The sequence below is a fragment of the Procambarus clarkii genome, chromosome 22, assembly GCF_040958095.1.
Source record: "Procambarus clarkii isolate CNS0578487 chromosome 22, FALCON_Pclarkii_2.0, whole genome shotgun sequence".
Lineage (NCBI taxonomy): Eukaryota > Metazoa > Arthropoda > Malacostraca > Decapoda > Cambaridae > Procambarus > Procambarus clarkii.
Window position 1 is genome coordinate 11418825 of NC_091171.1, and position 20227 is coordinate 11439051.

General features: G+C 43.5%; 1 protein-coding gene across 1 annotated transcript in view; it reads right to left on the reverse strand.

Moving 5' to 3' along the window:
* The window catches only part of Orc2 (origin recognition complex subunit 2), a 104230-nt gene that overhangs the window by 52950 nt on the left and 31053 nt on the right, over positions 1 to 20227 (reverse strand). Inside the window, exon 5 of the mRNA XM_045741073.2 lies at positions 14059 to 14306. Within this exon, the coding sequence (XP_045597029.2) occupies positions 14059 to 14306 (248 nt within the window). The remainder of the gene's footprint in view (positions 1 to 14058; positions 14307 to 20227) is intronic.

Here is a 20227-nt window from a genome sequence, read left to right on the forward strand (position 1 = left end):
AGGTAAGGAAATTTCAAGCTTGACTGATAAGGTAAGGATGCAGGAGGAACACATCAAGGAACTAGTAAAGGATAATCAGGCATGAAAAGTGAAGAGTAGGGAATTTGAAGAAATTAACAAGAAAATACTAATATGGTGAACAACTCTAAGGGAGCCTGAGGGTTAATATGGAGTTAGGCAAGAAGATGCAACGAGAAACTTCATTGGCAACTCAAATAGAGGAAGCTAATAAAGAACTAGAAAAGTATAAAAAAAGAAATAAAAGTGACAAATGCCCTAGTTGTAAAAGAGAAAGAGACAATCAAGGAAGTGTGTTTGGAAGTTGTGACAATAATCTCCTTCAAGAGATTGAGCCTGCTCTTCCCTCCACAAACACGTCGTTGAAATTATATAAAACGACTATGGAAGACATGTCCAACAACAACAACAACACCAGCAAGGCTTGCCAGGGTGAGCAAAACATATGCAGCCAGCCACCTGTTCGGACTCAAACCACCAAACTACATGTTGATCGCTACCGGCTCCGCTGATTGGTCGCCGGTCTGGCTGCACCTGCACTCGCCCCCCCATACTACTTGATGTCTGGGGTCGCCCCAACCTCCTACCTCAGAATGTTCAGTGCTCTCGTTGTTACCACTCCTCCCGGCTAGACGCTAGCGTGTACTGAGGGAAGTGGTAGCTTAAGCCAATATTCCAGCACCTCCCATTTACTTGTATATTGCACTTCTTGTTATTTTGCCTTAACGTAACTTTTCATTGTGTCATCTAATTATTCTTATTATTTTGATTGATTTTATTATAAGAATTTGTTTGTGCATTTTATTCATGTTTTGATTTAATTAACGTAATTAAAATTTCATTGTTAAAGTTTACTTGTGTTTTGTGTGTCTTCTCCTTACCTTACCACAGACGAAGTTCCAGTTTTTTCTATTTTTTTTTATAACTATGTGACGAGGCCATACCCCTAGCCTTAAACAGCCGAACACCAACGCGTTACCGTCACAAAGTCAAAACCAGAAATGACCAACAAGAAGTAGAAATTAGGCAAGCAATTAGGAAAACTGGTTACCAACAGTAAACTGGTACAAAACACTGCAGATAGAAGTCCATAATAATTTTTGGATGTTTAGAGAAGGAAATTTCATCTAGGGTGGACCAAGCAGCAGAAGAGATGAAAATCATAGAGAAAATAGTAGGTTTAAGAGAAGGCTCAAATGAAAAAGTCAGTGATTTTAGAAGAATAGGAAAATATGAGAAAGACAAGAACCGCCCCTTAAGGGTGACGTTTAATGGAGTGAAAAACATGATGGAAGTGCTTAGAAATGCCAAGAAATTGCAGAGTGATGAGGTTGGCAAACTTTGGTCAATAAGACAAGACCTCTCCAAGGAAGACAGAGAAAAGCTGAAAATGAACCTAATTGAAGCAAAATATCTAAATGGGGATAGAAATGAAGAAGACAAATTCTTTTTTCTACAAAGTGACAGGGACTGGAAAGCTTGTGAAATGGTACATAAAACCAAAGCAACAAAATCAGTAGTGGAAGGGGGAGTAAAGAGCAAAGGGAACATGTTCCTGAAAATTGTATATACCAACATAGACGGAGTTAGATCAAAAACTTTGGAGTTGCAAGATATAATTCAGATTAGGGTCCCAGATATTGTCGCATTATCAGAGACGAAACTTGAAGGAAATACAGTATATTATATGAAGTCATATTCCCAAGAGACTATTCAGTTTAGAGACGTGACAGGAAAACTAGGAAGGGAGGAGGAGTGACTGTGCTGGTGAAAGAACACCTGAAAGTAAAAGTTAATATTTGAAAACCCTCGAGATATTGACATAATGGCATTGCAGGTCTGGAATCAGGATGATAAGCTGATAATTGTAAATGCCTACAGCCCACCAGCAAGCAACACATGGACAAAGGAAGAACTGGATGACAAACGAGAGGGCCTCATAATGGTCATGAGAGATATTATTGTACAAGCAGATAAAGATAAATCATGACTGTTGATACTGGCGGACTTTAAAGCAATAAACTGGGAGGCCTATGAAGCAAGAACAGAGGACTTTTGGACATGCAGATTTGTGAACCTCATTCTGGAGACATTCTTGTATCAACACAAAGCAGGCCACAAGAATGAGGGAAGGAGATGTTTCATCAGTAATGGATCTAGTATTTACCAGGAAAGAAGAAGAGATATTTGACATCCAGTACCTTCCTCCCTTGGGAAAGAGTGATCACATCCTGTTAGACATTAAATATGCTTTAAGATATCATCTAGAAGTAAATGGGGACATTGAAACAGTTGATAAACTCGATTTAAAGAGAGGTCACTATGGGAACTTCAAAAAAAATTTAATGAGTGTAATTGGACAGACTTGTTGCTAGGCAGGGAAGTAAATGAAATGTATGCCAAGTTTAGCAAAATATACAATGAAGGCACACAAACATTCATACCAAAACAAGAGATGCAGGCCAGAAAACAGGATTGGTTCAACAGAAATTGCAAGAGGGCCAGAGACCAAGACACAAAAATGGAATCAATATAACAAGAGGCCAAACCCCCAAACAAACCAGTGATACAAAGATGCGAGAAACAAACATACGGCAGTAAGGAGAGAGGCAAAAAGACATTTTGAAAAAGGAATAGCGGATAAATGTAAAACAGAACCGAGCCTATTCTACAAATTCATAAACAACAAATTGCAGGTAAAGGATAATATTCAGAGGTTGAAAATGGGAAACAGTTTCACCGAAAATGAAAAGGAAATGTGTGAAACATTAAACAAAAAGTTCCAAAGTGTGTTTGTACAAAATGAAATCTTCAGAGAGCCAGACAATAAGAATTCCAGAGAACAACATAGATCGTATAGAGGTGTCTAGAGATGAAGTGGAAGATATGCTAAAGGAGCTCAGTAAGAAAGCAGTTGGCTCAGATGGAGTTTCACCATGGGTTCTGAGAGAATGTGCATCTGAGCTCAGCATTCCCATTCACCTGAGCTCAGCATTCCCATTCACCTGATCTTTCAGGCATCCCTGTGTACAGGAATCGTAGCAGACGTGTGGAAACAGGCTAACATAGTTCCAATCTACAAAAGTGGCAGCAGGGAAGACCCCCTCAATTATAGACCTGTATCATTGACAAGTGTAATAGTGAAAGTATTGGAAAAACTAATGAAAACTAAATGGGTAGAACACCTGGAGAGAAATGATGTAATACCAAATGGACAGTATGGTTTTCGATCTGAAAGATCCTGCGTATCAAATTTACTCAGTTTCTATGATCGAGCCACAGAGATATTACAGGAAAGAGATGGTTGGGTTGACTGCTTCTACAGTATCTGGACCTAAAAAAGGCTTTCGACAGTTTCACATAAGAGGTTGTTCTGGAAACTGGAAAATATTGGAGGGGTGACAGGTAAGCTTCTAACATGGATGAAAAATTTTCTAATAGAAAAATGAGGGCAGTAATCAGAGGCAATGAATCGGACTGGAGAAATGTCACAAGTGGAGTACCACAGGATTCAGTTCTTGCACCAGTGATGTTTATTGTCTACATAAATGATCTACGAGTTGGTATACAGAATTATATGAACATGTTTGCTGATGATGCTAAGATAATAGGAAGGATAAGAAACTTGGATGATTGTCATGCCCTTCAAGAAGACCTAAACAAAATAAGTATATGAAGCACCATTTGGCAAATGGAATTTAATGTTAATAAATGCCATGTTATGGAATGTGGAATAGGAGAACATAGACCCCCCCACAACCTATATATTATGTGAGAAATCTTTAAAGAATTCTGATAAAGAAAGAGATCTAGGGGTGGTTCTAGATAGAAAACTATCACCTGAGGACCACATAAAGAACATTGTGCGAGGAGCCTATGCCACGCTTTCTAACTTCAGAATTGCTTTTAAATACATGGATGGCGATATACTAAGGAAATTGTTCACGACTTTTGTGAGGCCAAAGCTAGAATATGCAGCGGTTGTGCAGTGCCCATATCTTAAGAAGCATATCAACAAACTGGAGAAGGTGCAAAGACATGCTACTAAGTGGCTCCCAAAACTAAAGGGCAAGAGCTTCGAGGAGAGGTTAGAGGCATTAAATATGCCAAAACTAGAAGACGGAAGAAAAAGAGGTGATATGATCACTACATACAAAATAGTAACAGGAATTTATTAAATCGATATGGAAGATTTCCCGAGACCTGGAACTTCAAGAACAAGAGGTCATAGATTGAAACTAGCTAGACACACATGCCGAAGAAATATAAGGAAATTCACTTTCGCAAACAAAGTGCTAGACGGTTGGAACAAGTTAGGTGAGGTGGTAGTAATGCCAAGACCGTCAGTAGTTTCAAAGTGCCATATGACAAAGAGTGCTGGGAAGACGGAACACCACGAGCATAGCTCTCATCCTGTAACTACACTTGTGTAATTACACACCCACCCACGGATGGGGAATGGGGTTAATCTGAGGGGAAACGAACGAGAATGACTCGGTCTAGTGTTCACTTTGAATCACTCTGACATAAGGAAAATTGACTTCAAGGCCCCAGTAGGGATGAGCGATCAGTGTACTGACATTTGAGGATCTGGTTGAAGAAGGGTTAAAGTACTCGAGGAAGGGAACTGAAACAAAAGGCTAGCATTCTGTAAGTGAAAGTATGAAGATATAACTAAATTCCTAACGAGGATAATGTGGGAAACAGTGCTCAAGGAAAAGGCGGCCTAAGATATGATGGACTACATCACGCATGAGTGTGAGGAGGCAGCAGACAAGTTTATCCTGGAACAAAAGGAAAAAAATTAATTGCAGACGAGACACCCATGGTTTAATCAGAGCTGTGAGCTAGCTAAGCAACTAAGTACCAGAGCGTGGAGAAATTGTAGAAACAACTTTAGAGCAGAGAAGGATACCAGAGAGCAAGAAATGAATATGCCAGCGTGAGAAGAGAGGCAGAAGGGCAAACTGAAAACATAGTAAGCAAGGCAACGACTCAACCTAAATTGCTGAACAGCTACATCTGGAGAAAGACAACAGTGAAGGAACGGTGTATGAAACTTTGGATAGGGGCAGACAGATTCACTATAAACGACAAAGAAGTGTGCGAAGAACTCAATAAAAAATTCCAGGAAGTCTTCACATTAGAGCAAGAACAAGTTCCAGAGATAAGAGAAGGAATAGTTAACCAGGCACCACTAGAGGAGTTTCAGATTACCAGTGGGGATAGGCCAGGATGGAATATCGCCATGGATACTAAAGGCAGGAGTAGAAGCACTGTGCCTGCCACTCTCCTTAGTTTATAACAAATCACTGGTAACAAATGAACTGACAAAAATTTGGAAGACTGCAAACATAGTCCCAATATACAAGGGGGATAGACCGGAGGCACTAAACTACAGGCCAGTGTCCCTAACTTACATACCAAGTAAATTAATTAAGAAGATTGTGCGAAAAAAAGCTAGTGGAATATCTGGAGCGAAGGAACTTTGTGACAACACCAACATGGTTTCAGGGATGGCAAGTCATGCCTCACAGGATTAATTGAATTCTACAACTAGGCAAGAAAGAGAGGGCTGGGCAGACTGCATATTTTTGGATTGTCAGAAAGCCTTTGACACAGTACCACACCAGAGACTAGTGCAAAAGCTGGAGATACAAGCAGTTTTTTTTTTGTTTTTTTTTTGTTTTTACCACAGACGTGGCCACACATTTACAATGCTAACCAGCATGTATACATTTTCTTCTGTCCTCCATGGACAGGGTCAGAGATGTGTTGAACATATAGTTCAAGGGTTTATTGAACACTCAACCACAGAAGGTGATTCGGTGCTTTTAAAATGCTAAGCTAACCTACATACGTAAATACATAGATACACAGATTTACGTATGCCCTACATAAAGTGTTCGATGTGTCTTTTACATAGTGTCATTAATGTGCATTTACAAAGGTGAAATGTAATTCTGATCAGCTTCCATATATACTTTATACACATACAAATACATACACACACACATATATACATACATACACATACTGTATATACATACATATATACACACACACATGCATTCACATACATTTATCTCTTACTCTGACAGGGTGAGATAGCTGATAGAGAAACTAGTGTGCAATTAAGCACTTAATCACTGAAGGTGATGAAGGTGCTTTTACATGCTCAGGTTATATAGTTACATCACATACATACATTGTATAATTGATACATTACATGGTTAATCTTGGGTACAAGTCCAATATATCATCAAGTGTTCCAGTACTCACATAGTAATTACACAGTTCAGCATACCTTAGCCCAGGAGTGAAAGGTAAGGTACTCCATTGGATAAGGGAGTACCTAAGTAACAGAAGACAGCAAGTCACTGTGAGGAGTGAGACCTTGGATTAGCAAGACATCACCAGTGGAGTCCCGCAGGGTTCAGTCCTTGGCCCTATACTGTTTCTAATGTATGTAAATGATTTACCAAAGGATATAGAATCATTCCCCTCATTGTTTGCTGATGATGCAAAAATTCTGAGGTGGATTGAGAAGGTGGAAGATAGTATGAGGCTACAAGATGACCTAGATAGACTGAATGAATGGTCCAACAAATGGCTACTAAACTTCAACCCTAGTAAATGTAAGGTAATGAAACTAGGCAGTGGAAACAGGAGGCCAGACACAGGATACAGAAGGGGAGATGAATTCCTTCATGAAACAGACAGAGATAAAGATCTAGGATTTGTTATCACACCAAACCCTGTCTCCTGAAGCCCACATCAAAAGAATAACATCTGCGGCGAATGCAAGGCTGGCTAACATTAGATCTGCCTTCAGGAACCTGTGCAAGGAATCATTCAGAACCTTCTATACCACATATCCTGGAGTATGTGGCCAATCCTGGAGTATGTGGCCCTAGCATGGAGCCCATACCTTGTCAAGCACAAGACGAAGCTTGAAAAAGCTCAGAGGTATGCCACTAGGCTAGTCCCAGAACTAAGAGGCATGAGTTACGAGGACAGGCTGCATGAAATGCACCTCATGACACGGAAAGGAAGAAGAGTAAGGGGAGACATGATCACTACCTACAAAATTCTTAAGAGGAATTGACAGGGTAGATAAAGATAAACTGTTTAACACGGGTGGTATGCGAACAAGGGGACACAGGTGGAAACGGAGTACCCAAATGAGCCACAGGGAATTTAGAATTTTTTCAGTGTCAGTAGTTAACAGATGGAATGCATTAGGCAGTGATGTGGTGGAGGCAGACTCCATACACAGTTTCAAATGTAGATATGATAGAGCCCAATAGGCTCAGGAATCTGTACATCAGTTGATTGACAGTTTAGAGGCGGAACCAAAGAACCAGAGTTCAACCCCCGCAAGCACAAATAGGAGAGTATAACTAGGCGAGTACACCCCATACTCTCACACACCCACCCAAGGAAGCAACCCATAACAGCTGTCTAACTCCCAGGTACCTATTTACTGCTAGGTAACAGGGGCATTAGGGTGAAAAACTCTGCCCATCTGTTTCTGCCTCCACTGTGAATCCAACACCGAACCACAGGACTACATATCAGCGTGCTGTTCACTCAGCCACCAGTTTCCTATGTAATGTGTAATTGTCAACAAAATAAAATCCGAGCCATCAACCTTTTAGAGCTTAGTCCCCCAGGGTACTGTACTTGCTCCAGTATTATTTCTCATCCTCATATCGGACATAGACAGGGACACAATCTATAGTATCGTATCATCCTATGCAGATGACACTAGAATTTTTATGAGAGTAGACTACAGAGAACACAGCAAACCTCCAGCACCCGTTTTGTCTTACACAGGCCAAGGCAGAATTCAAAAAATAGAGCTGATACAGAACGAGGCTATGAGGATTATTCTTGGATGTCAAAGAAATGCAATGATTGAAATAATGAGAATGGAATTAAATTTACAGAGTGTGTGTGATAGAGTCCGTGACATTAACACTAGAGTAGCTATTCGTTTCATGCGGAGAAAAGGAGGGGATAAGCTGTTTGAGAGCGTTCAGACCTGCTTGAGTGACGTACACACTTCCAGGAAACTGAGGGAGACACGCTACACGAAGGGATTAGCTCATGACCTCAGGGAATACGATGTACTTGACTGCTGTAAACCCTCGACAGTGTAATATGTCTGCTCCCTGGAAAGTACAGAAAATAGACGTCGAAATTGTACCCCTCAAAGTGAAAAAGATTCATCATGAACCGGGACAATTACGGTGTTTGTATGGAAGCATGATATCTCGGTTACCAAGAGGCAACAGTTTACATGTATATTGCGACGGGTCGGTGGCGGAGGATGGCAGGGCAGGGTGTGGTGTCCTAATAAGGGAATATACGAAGTTTGGGACTGTGGACAGGATAATTGAACTCTGGCTTAGTAATTATATATCATCCACACAAGCTGAACTGCAGGCCATTCTGGCGTGTTTGGAGGAAGTACGTCATGACGACAAAAATGTTTTTGTATTTGTCGATAGCCGAGGAGCACTGGAGTCCTTAAACAGTCGAAACCCAGTCTTCATGTCTATAGTTGAGGATTGTAAGAGAAGAATAACTGAGATACAGCTGAAAGGTCATAGTGTGAAATTCATGTGGATTCCATCTCATGTTGGAATAGTGCTCAACGAGGTGGCGGATGACTTGGCCAAACGTGCCACATCAAAACCACAAATTGACATTGAATGTGAATTCACAATGAGACAAATAAGAAGCAAAATCAGAAATATTCAGGCACAGGCAGGAGTGGAGAGGAGAGGGATAATGTATGAGAGAAGTCTAACCATGCAACAGTACATGTATGTGAGTCAAAAGACCCATTTCACTTATGGTAAAAGGAGAAATGCTTGGAGTGACTGTGTACATGCGGCTCAGGCTTGGGTACAAATATTACTGGGAATATGGGATAGGCGTTCATGATAATGACACGAAGTGTAAACTATGTGGTATGTTAAGGTCTCACACCCTTGCCCATTATGTTCTTGATTGTCCGTTGATTAATGTATATAGAAACACTGAGATAAGGACTGTTCCTGAGCAAATAGCCTGGATGTGTCACAAAGGAAAGGTTGATGATATTCTTGAGAGATATAAGAATTTTGCACCAAGACTAATATTTTGTTGAATTATCCGTATAACTAGGTCATAAAAGTATTTATGTACGTCTGATACCATAATACTTGTGAAGGAGGAAATGTACATGTTGATCTCTCAGAATGTTTGGTAACAGGTTTATTGTTTGTGATGTGTGTCTATGTATGTACTAACACGTTGTACTGAACGGGGTGAGAATAGCTTGAGCTACCTCATCCCTTTGTGTGTATTTTACCTCAATAAACTTATTTCAATTTCAATTTCAATTCCAATCAGATTTAAATCAGGTCTTTCTATGGGCTACAGAAAATATGGTACTTAATAAAGATAAGTTCCAGCTCCTGCGCTACGGAAAAAATGAAAAATATAAAAACAGACACCACGTACAAAACACAGGTGAATCATAACATAGAACGAAAAAGCATTGTAAAGGATTTGGGTGTACTTATGTCGGAAGATCTTACCTTTAAATAACACAATGAAGTAGCCGTCACAACTCCAAGAAAAAAAAAAGACATTGGATAACAAGAACCTTTCAAACCAGAAATGCTATACTAATGATGATATTTTTCAAAATGCTAGTGCTCTCTAGAGTGGAGTACTGTTGCACAATGACAGCCCCTTTCAAAGCTGGAGAAATTGCTGGCCTGGAGAGTATGCAAAGATCCTTTACTGTTAGAATCCACTCAGTAAAACACCTAAACTATTGGGACCAACTAAAATGCCTACTGTACATCTGTATTCTCTTGAGCGCAGGCAGGAGAGGTTACCTTGGAGGTGATTTCGGAGCTCAGTAACCCCGCAGCCCGATCATCGACCAGGCTTCCTCGTTGCTGGACTAGTCAACCAGGCAGTTAGACGCGGCTGCTCGCAGCCTGATGTACGAATCACAGCCTGGTTGATCAGGTATCCTTTGGAGGTGCTTATCCAGTTCTCTCTTGAACTTTGTGAGGGGTCGGCCAGTTACGCCCCTTATGTGTAGTGGAAGCGTGTTGAACAGTCTCAGGCCTCTGATGTTGATAGAGTTCTCTCTCTCTCAGAGTACCTGTTGCACCTCTGCTTTTAAATGGGGGTATTCTGCACATCCTGCCATGCCTCCTGGTTTCATGTGGTGTTATTTCTGTGTGTAGGTTTGGGACCAGCCCCTCTAATATTTTCTACGTGTAAATTATTATGTATCTCTCCCATCTGCCCTCAAGAGAATACAGATTTAGGCTCTTTAGTCGGTCCCAGTAGTTTAGATGTTTTACTGATTGGATTCTAGCAGTAAAGGATCTCTGTACGCTCTCCAGGTCAGCAATTTCTCCAGCTTTGAAAGGGGCTGTCATTGTGCAACAGTATTCCACTCTAAGAGCACTAGCGTCTTGAAAAGTATCATCTGTATAGCATCTAGTGTGAAAGGTTCTTGTTATCCAACCTGTCATTTTTCTTGCAGTTGTAACAGCTACTTTATTGTGTTCTTTAAAGGTAAGGTCTTCAGACATCACTACACCCAAATTCTTTACATGGTCTTTCCGTTCTATATTATGATTTGACCGAGTTTTGTACGTGGTTTCCGTTTTTATATTTTCATTTTTTCCGTAGCGCATGAGCTGAAACTTATCTTCGTTAAACACCATATTATTTTCTGTAGCTCATAGGAAGACCTGATTGACATCTGATTGGAGGTTTGCCGTATCCTCTATGTTGTCTACTCTCAAAAAAATCGTAGTGTCATCTGCAAAGGATGATACAGTACTATAGGTTGTGTCCTTGTTTATGTCCGATATGAGGATGAGGAAAAGTACTGGAGCAAGCTCAGTACCCTGGGGGACTGAGCTCTTTATGGTTGATGGTCCGGATTTTATTTTGTTGACTATTACACATTGGGTTCTGTTAGTCAGGAAATTGTAGATCCATCTGCCTATTTTTCCGGTAATTCCTTTTGAATGCATTTTATGTGCAACAACACCATGTTCACATTTGTTAAAGGCTTTTGCAAGATCTGTGTAAATTACATCAGCATTTTGTTTGTCTTGCATGGTATCTAGTGCCATGTCATAGTGGTCCAGCAACTGTGATAGGCAAGAGCGCCCTGTTCTGAAACCATGTTGTCCGGGGTTATGGAGATGCTGTGATTCCATGTACAGTGGTACCTCGGTTTAAGAATTTAATCTGTTCCTGGAGACAGCTCGTATTCCGAAAACTCGTATTCCAAAGCTCATTTCCCCATAAGAAATAATGGGAAATGAATTAATCCATTCCTGACTACCCCAAAAATCCCACTTCAAACTAAATTTTATACAGAATTCATCTAAATAAACCTACAAAACTATGTTCAAGTTATTACTTACCTTGCTGTTGGCGTATGGAAGATGGTGTGGAGGGAGGGAGGAGAACAGGTGTTACTGTTTGGAAGGGGAGTCCCCTTCCATTATAACATCAGGCAGTGAGGACTTCACTGGTATGCACACTCTGGCACATTTTGCCTGCATACTACTAGGACTTGCTTATCTTACTAAGAATCTGTCTAAAGACACTTGTTTTTCCCTACATTTTAACACTTGTCTGTAGTAAGACATCACATTGTCATTTAAAAGGTCAATGCAATGGCCTGCTAAAGATTTATATGGGTGAGTTTTTTCAACAAAACTTTGCAATTCTTCCCATACTTCACACATTTTCTTAACACTTTAGCATTATCATGGCGCTCGAAAGCGTTACTACTATTTGTGTTGAGGTTGCACAGCGGACCTGCTCACGAGTCACGAGAAAAAATATTTCTATAAACTATTTGTTATGCGATCGTCTTGGGATACGTAGTTTGAAAATGTCCGCCATGAAATTTCCATTTTCTCTAATAGCCGCATAGTCTATTTGGGAGAACGGCATAGCATTGCACCATTGAGGTAAGACCATTGTATTGTTGACACGACAAGTGTAATCGACGTAGTTTTTTATTTGGTGCCAGTCTAACGCATCCTTGTGTGACATTTTATACTTATGTTCTTCTAGAACATTCTATTGCGAACACATTGGTACAAAAATGAAATACGTAAATCGAAAATTAATGTCAGGCCAGTTAAAAAGAGTATACACTTTTCAGTGTTGCCACTCGATCACCCGAAACGCCGCACTATTTTCTTAGGTTAAACCTTACTACTGGCTTTCTTGGGACCCATGGGGAGATATATAACAACTTTTATGGTCAAATAACCAAAAATCCAACAAAACACTGAAAATCCGCGTGAAGAATTGACGTGGGATAGTCACTGGGCGCAAGGCACTGGTAAACTGAGGGGTGAGGGGCAACGATCGCCGTACCACCACGCGCTAGGTCGGCCTGTACGTGTATCAACGAATTCGCCTTCCGAGGCACATTTTCTGAGCAAATACTGCTCGTATTCCAAAAAACTCGTATTCCGAGGTACCACTGTATTTTGTGATCTTACTTCTTAGCACTCTCTCAGAGATTTTTATGATGTGCGATATAAGTACATATAACTGGCCGACCCCTCACAAGTGTTCAAGAGAACTATCAACATCAGAGGCCCGAGACTGTTCAACACGCTTCCACTACACATAAGGGACATAACTGGCCGACCCCTCACAGTGTTCAAGAGAGAACTATCAACATCAGAGGCCCGAGACTGTTCAACACGCTTCCACTACACATAAGGGACATAACTGGCCGACCCCTCACAGTGTTCAAGAGAGAACTATCAACATCAGAGGCCCGAGACTGTTCAACACGCTTCCACTACACATAAGGGACATAACTGGCCAACCCCTCACAGTGATCAAGAGAGAACTTGATAAACACCTCCAAAGGCTACCTGATCAACCAGGCTGTGATTCATACATCAGGCTGCGAGCAGCCACATCCAATAGCCTGGTTGACCAGTTCAGCAACGAAGAGGACTGGTCGAGGACCGGGCTGTGGGAACGTTGAGCCCCCGAAATCATTGCAAGGTACCCATGGTGAGGACCACCACAAGCGAGGAAGCCCACTAAAGAAGCAAATCCCGTACATTCCAGGAAAGAGCACCCTGTACACATGCAGCTCCATGCGCTTTATAATCCTGGTACACACAGCACAGACGTGTGTTGGAACAACCACAAAGTGAAAAACCAGCTGAAGCATAGGAGCTAGAGTGAGAGAGTGGGCACCTCACACTGTCTACCTTCAGCATGAACCGAGGGTGGAGCAGCCGCCTGACCTGGTTTGCCTTCCTCCATATGAGGGAGGAAGGTAGAGTTAATGAGCTTGCAGTACAGTAGTTTCATAAATTTTCAATTGTTTCTTTACATTGTTTGGGGAGTTCTTTTGATGAGTTTGAGGCATCAATATTTCCTTATAACCAGCAGTGATCTGTTTTGTCTCGCTGACTTCGTGGGCGCTTTTCCGGTGGTGGTGGAATGATTAACAATTTGATCACTGATCAATTTTTCACTGACAATTTGATCATAGTACCATTGCTCTCAGCATATCTTTAGAGGGGGGCCAGGTTCTTGCTCGTGGTCCCCGGTAGGCCTAATAGAACTTCGCAACTGATGGCACCTAGCAGTTTGGCACGGTATCAGTAACGTAGCTTCAGGGAGCCACAAGGGGCTCACCTAAAGAAAAGCTCAACTGAAAAATTTTGTTACATAGATTGACATGTAGCAATCCACATCAAGGCAAACAGATCTACTTGCAAACTGAATGGAGTGTGATGGTGATGGTTTACACAATGATGCAGTATGGAATATGAAATATATTGTGAATGAATGAAGTGTCTTTAGAATATCTTTTAATCTAAACTCTCGCTCTCCTAATACTTCTGAGCTGACATTGTCCCCTTGTCCAACAAAAGTACAAGGCAGGACAGTGACAATGGTGGATGTGGTGATAACATTCATATTCAGTAGGAAAAAAATAGAAAAACTTACCATTTCCACATCTTTAATTTTCTTAAGTCTTCCACGCTTTCCTGGGGTTTTAGAGGGAGTTTTTCCTGGGGTACCGGATAATACCATCTTAAGTTTTCGGGGGGTTTTCCTTGGGGTCATGACCAAATTTTCAGAGAGATCAAAGTTCTCCTTACTTTCATCGTCCGATTCACTTAAAGAATAGTTACTATCTTCTTCATTTTCCTCATCAGATGAACTATCCTCATCATATACAATCTTTTTAATACCTGCATGTGAATAAACAAATAATAAAAGGTAACTAAACTGATTTTAAGGTTAATAAAAAATTATCTAGAATTACAAAACCATTTTCTCCACTGTGTAACAATGAAAACTAAAGAAAAGCTTTGTACTCAGCACCTATATTTTACAAAGCAATTATAAGACCAACTAAAAGTGAGGAGAGTTGGCTTCTCCAGGCCTGTTCCAGTGACTCCTGGTAGTGGTCAGTGTAGCCATTGACCTACTAATGGTACTTTCAGAATGGTAACTGCAAGTCTTGGTACAGTATTGTATTTTGATTTTCAATATGGTGTTTGAGACTTGAGATTAAAGCTTTTGTATTTCTCTATAGTGAACTGGTGACTTTAGTTACACTTGACACTGTCTTCCTTCCCTAGATACATGATTGGACCACTTACAGAGGTCTCTGTTACAATAGGCATAAAAATAATCTGAACCTGGCAGGTGATATAAATCCTGAGTGGAACATATAGAAGCTTTCTAAGAGAGAATAATAATTAATTAATAATTCATTTTGTCGGGGGACAGGAAGCCAGTTTATACATACAGTACCATGGGGAGCTAAAATATTTGATGTGGCGACGAGAAACTTTCTAAGCCAACATTTCAAGGGGCTCACAAGAAAGAGAAAATGATGAACTAGTCAGACTTTATCTGATATTTACCCTGAACGAGTCAGACATAAGAGAAGTCAAATCAGACCCCCCAGAGGATTGATTGACCAGTGTACTCACCTAGTTGTTCTTGCCGGGGTCGAGCTTTGGCACTTTGGTCCCGCCTCTCAACCATCAATCATCTAGTGTACAGATTCTTAAACGTACTGGGCTCTATTATGTCTACATTTGAAACTGTGTATGAGTCAGCCTCCACCACATCACTGCCTCATGCATTCCATTTCTTAACTACTCTGACACTGAAAAATTATTTTCTAATGTTTGTGGCTCATTTGGGTACTAAGTTTCCACCTGTGTCCCCTTGTTCGTGTTCCACCCATGATAAATAATTTGTCTTTGTCCACCCTGTCAATTCCCCTGAGAATTTTGTAGGTGGTTATCATGTCTCCCCCTTACTCTTCTGTCTTCCAGGGACGTGATGTTTAGCTCCCATAGCCTTTTCTCATAGCTCATACTTCTCAGTTCTGGGACTATTCTGGTGGAATACCTCTGAATCTTCTCTAATTTTGTCTTGTGTTTAACTAGGTATGGGCTCCAGGTTCTGTACTCGGGCAGTGTACTAATATTTGAATATCTTGTGGAAGTAGGAATAACCTACCCAAAGAAAAGACCTGAAAAGCAAAAGGTTGGCACACCAAAGGGAAAACTATGATAAGATAAGAAAACTTCTAATTGGTAACTAGATGCATTGCAGGTAATAGTTTGTCCATGGGAAACGGAGCTCAGAGAAAAGTTTGCACAAGACATGATGGACTACATCATACAGAAGTGTCAGGAGGCAGAAAACAGGTTTATCCGGGTTCAAAAAGAAAAAACGAAGAGCAAAAGGGGAATTCGTCGTCAATCAGGCATGCAATGAAGCAAGGCAGCTAAGCACAAGGGCATAGAGAAACTACAGAAATAACAGAATACCAGAGAGCAGAGATACCAGAGGGCCAGAAATGAGTACCTCAGTGTGAGAAGCGAAGTAGAGAGGCAGTTGGAAAATTACAACAAATAAAGCCAAGACCCAACTAAAACTGCTATACAGCCACATCAGGAGTGAAAGAACAGGTGGTGAAACTGAGAAAAGGAGAGGATGGGTCCACAAAGAATGATAAAGGTGTGTGTGAAGAATTCCACAAGAGATTCCAGATCTTCACAATAGAGCAAGAAGTCCCTGAACTAAGTGGTGACAAACCAAGCAGCCTTGGAAGATATTGAAATTACCAGAGATGAGATTAGGAGGTATATGCTAGATCTAAATGTGACTAAGGCTGTTGGACCTGATGGAATCTCACCATACATGCTAAAAGAGAGGGAAGAAGCACTTTGCATGTCACTCTCTATTGTGTATAACAAGTCACTGGAAACAGGCCTCCCAGAAAGTTGGAAGACAGCTAACGTAGTCCCCAATATACAAAATGGGAGATAGGCAGGAGGCCCTAAACTACAGGTTGGTATCCTTAACTTGTATACCATGTAAGGTGATATAGAAAATCATGAAAAAGCCAGCGCTGAATGTAATGAAAGGCCATTTTCCGGGCGAGCCCGGGAGGCTCCCTGGAGCTTATTGGGCTAATGTATGTTATATTAGACCGGGACATAGCTAAGGAGTTCAGACTTACCAGGGACCAGCGCCAGAACCTGGCCCCTTCAGAGAGGTTTCAGGGAGCAATGGCCCTGGAAAACCCCTTTGTGGTTGGGGTTTTCCTTATCTGCCATCGACCAGGGTTAGGCACCCAGAAAGGTAGGCATAACAAAACAAACCCCACATGGTAAAAAACAAACAAAAAAACGAACAGAGAGGTAGAAACTCCCTACAATCCCAAGGAAACAAGCAAACATCAAACTTTACTGCTGCGCCGATTGTCCGCGCAGCCCTCCCCGCCCCGAAAGGGGGAGGGGGAGCCCTGGACCTCACCGCGCCGGCTGCCTAGCATCAGTTCAGAAGCTAAGCTTCAACCAACGCGAAAAAACTGCCGACTGGTGAGAGGGAGGGTTGCCAGGGAGCCTCCGAGGCTCGCCCAGAAAATGGCATTTCATTGCATTCAACGGTGGTTTTCTGTGGGGAGCCCCTACGGCTCCCTGGAGCTTCATACCCAAAGAGAAGGAAACGAAAGGGCTGACCCGGGAGGCAGCCGCCACAAACTCCGCAACGAGAAGCCAAGACAATAGGCTGCAACCTGTGACCCAAGGCAACAAGAACGCACAGGAGCAGACACGAGCATAAAAAATGGGCGGCCAAGAACCTGAGCGACCCTCAAATCCTTGCGCCTGAAATGAGCCCTAGACGTCGCCAACAGAACAGCGAAAGCTGCAAACGTCAGAACAGCACGGGAGCAAGGACAGACCGCAGGTTGGAAGACTTAAAAACTCTGCGGACGACCTGGGAGACCCGAGAACTGAAACGGCGAACGACGGGAACCGGATCAACCCAAAGCGCATCCCCAGACACGGTACGCAAGTAACAGCAAAAAAGCCAAACCGGACAATGCAGGACGCACCCCCCAGGAGAACCAATCAAGCATCAATAACCCATGGACCCCTCCGGAAAGCAGCCGTCTCGACCGTCGCCAGGACAGAGAAAGGCTGCAAACGTACAAACCTACCACCAGTACCAAAGAGCAGAAACCTGAACCGAAGGGGTACCACAAACTGAGGAGAAGATAAGAAGGCACCCTGATCAAGGACCAGGACGGCTCAGGCGACGCATGAGCAGGCTGGAGGTGAAACAAAACACGAGAAAGCGTACGGAATGGGGCAGATGTGACGTCCACCCTCGAACGCAAGCAGGAGCGGCTCCGCCAGCGCCGCACAAAACGAGGCGACAGTAAGAAACATCAAATAACTGTAGTCCCGAAAACCCAAGAAAGGACAAGACAACCCGATGCGAAAGAGAAGACAACCTACGAAGAGCAAGAAAAAGGTGCATAGAAATACCAGGAACGTCATAATGTCGCCGAGACGAAGCTCGCAGGTGGGACACCAACAAAGCCACCTGATCACCAGAGATGGTGATACCTGCGTCAAAATACCTGACGCGAAGAGCCGAGGAGAAAGCCGAACCAGTCTTGTACAGGACCGGTCCGACCTGCCGAAAGAGGCGGAGCCACGGGAAAACGCCCCGGGTTCGGACACCTATCAAGCAGTCTGAAAATAAAGCTGGGCCAGCCACCAAGGGACCATAAGGACTACTGTGTTGGGAATGGGCTCCAACCGAGCCAGAACCCGAAGCAACAGCTGGACCGGAAGAAGAGGAACAGGTACCCCCACCTCGACCAGTCCTGCCGAAAGGCATCCATCGTGAACGCCTCGCAGGCGGGTAAAGGCGCCACATAGAATGGGCGACGCCTAGATCACGCCGACTCGAAGACGTCCATGGCCAGGAGTCCATATGTCTGGCAGAGCCAACGAAACTAGTCAGCGATGACTGGCCAATCCGCAAACAGAGGAATGAACCGAGACAGGCTGTCCGCCAGGACGTAGGACACACCCCGGACATGAACCTCACTGTTAGCCAAACCCCGAGGAATCCAGCAAACGAGCCACTCCAAGGGACCAACCCCAAAGGTCCAACTCCCAAGAGAAACCCTGTGGTTCTGGCAAAGAACTGCCAGAGAACAGTCCGAATGGAGTCGAGTGGTAGAGCACCGAGTGACCCGAACCCTCCAAAGCGCAAAACAGACAGCCACGAACTCCTGAACCGTGCTGTGAGCCCTACGGACGAACAGACCCCACTATCCCTAGCCGACCTGGTGAGCACTGGTCACAAAGCCCCAGCCAAGAGATGACCCGTCCGTGAACACATCGAGCGAAGGCTCAGGGAGGTGCCAAGGCATGGAACCCCGAAAACCCCAAAGAGGAAGCTGGTGACGCAGCATCAACACAAGATCCCCGGAGGAACGAACCCAACGATTGCAATAAAGGCGGAAGGGGAGTCTCCGAAGGAACCAAACAGATGCCGAAGCCAAACTCGACCTTGCGGGCAGACGAGCACGTCGATGTTCAGACTCCCGCACAACTGCTCGAACAACCCGGGACCGCCTCATGAACTGCCGAAGGCGGGACCACAGCCGCAGCAACATTTCTGGAGGGAAAGACAAGGAGCGGCTCAAGAGCCCCAAACAAGACCCAGCCAGGTTCGAACCCGGGAAGGAAACAGATGGAATGGCCTCCAGATCACCAGGAAATCAAACCCGGCGATCTGGAAAGAACCACACCCCTGGTGAGCAGACAAGCGGACCGACTGGGAGCCCACACCAGCCAGTCATCGAGGTAGGCCAGACACCGAATCCCAAGCAGACTCAGACAGGGCACGAAGATTAAGGTAAAGATGCGTAAATACACCAAGTGCCAATTACAAACTAGGGAAGGCAACAAAAGCGGCAAGCTTGAAGCCCCATCACCAACTGTGCCAGTCCCGGAAAACTGGAGAGGAACGTGCCAAGAATTGACCTGGAGGTCCAGGGCCACCATCCAGGAACCTGGCCCCAACAGAAGCCGGACAGGAGATAACAGTCCTCCGATGAGGGCATGGAATCCAGGGCGCAGACTGAAGAAGTCCAGAAGAACCGCAGATTCACCAGGCCCGTGTCTGCATAGAGCAGACAGGAACCCCAGAAGGATGGGGCGGATCGACCACGTCCAAAGCACCCACTAAGATGACATGACGAAGCGCAGGGGAAGAAGCCCACCCCGCCAGCCCTGAACCCCCCCAAATCGGGAGAAGCCGTTCGCCGCCGCCACCAGAGGCCGGAAGACAACCAAAAGCGTCCACTAACTGCGGGACCATGTGAGAATCAACAGAGCAAGCTGCTTCCCCAGCGCCCCGTCAACAGCGAAGGGAACAGAGCCCCTTCTGAAAGAAAAAGTATACATACACATATATACACCTATATACATATATATTATGTATATACACACATATAAATACACGCACACACAAGGTGTATTACACACACGTGCGTATGCACATACACATGTGCACACACACACACAGTGTACACATGTACATGTACATGTGTACACACACAGATACACACGAAAAGAAAATTACAAGCCGCCGACCAGTAGGCAGAGAGCACCACGCCGGCCAGGCAAAGAAGGCACAAAACTGCATCAAAAGGCCCACCTGGACAACAAAACCCTAAAGTCCCAGCATGACCACAACACGTGCCAAGACCCAAAAAGATCAATCTGCAAGCCAGGAAGACCCTGGAACCCCAGAAGGCAGAACCGGGTCACACACG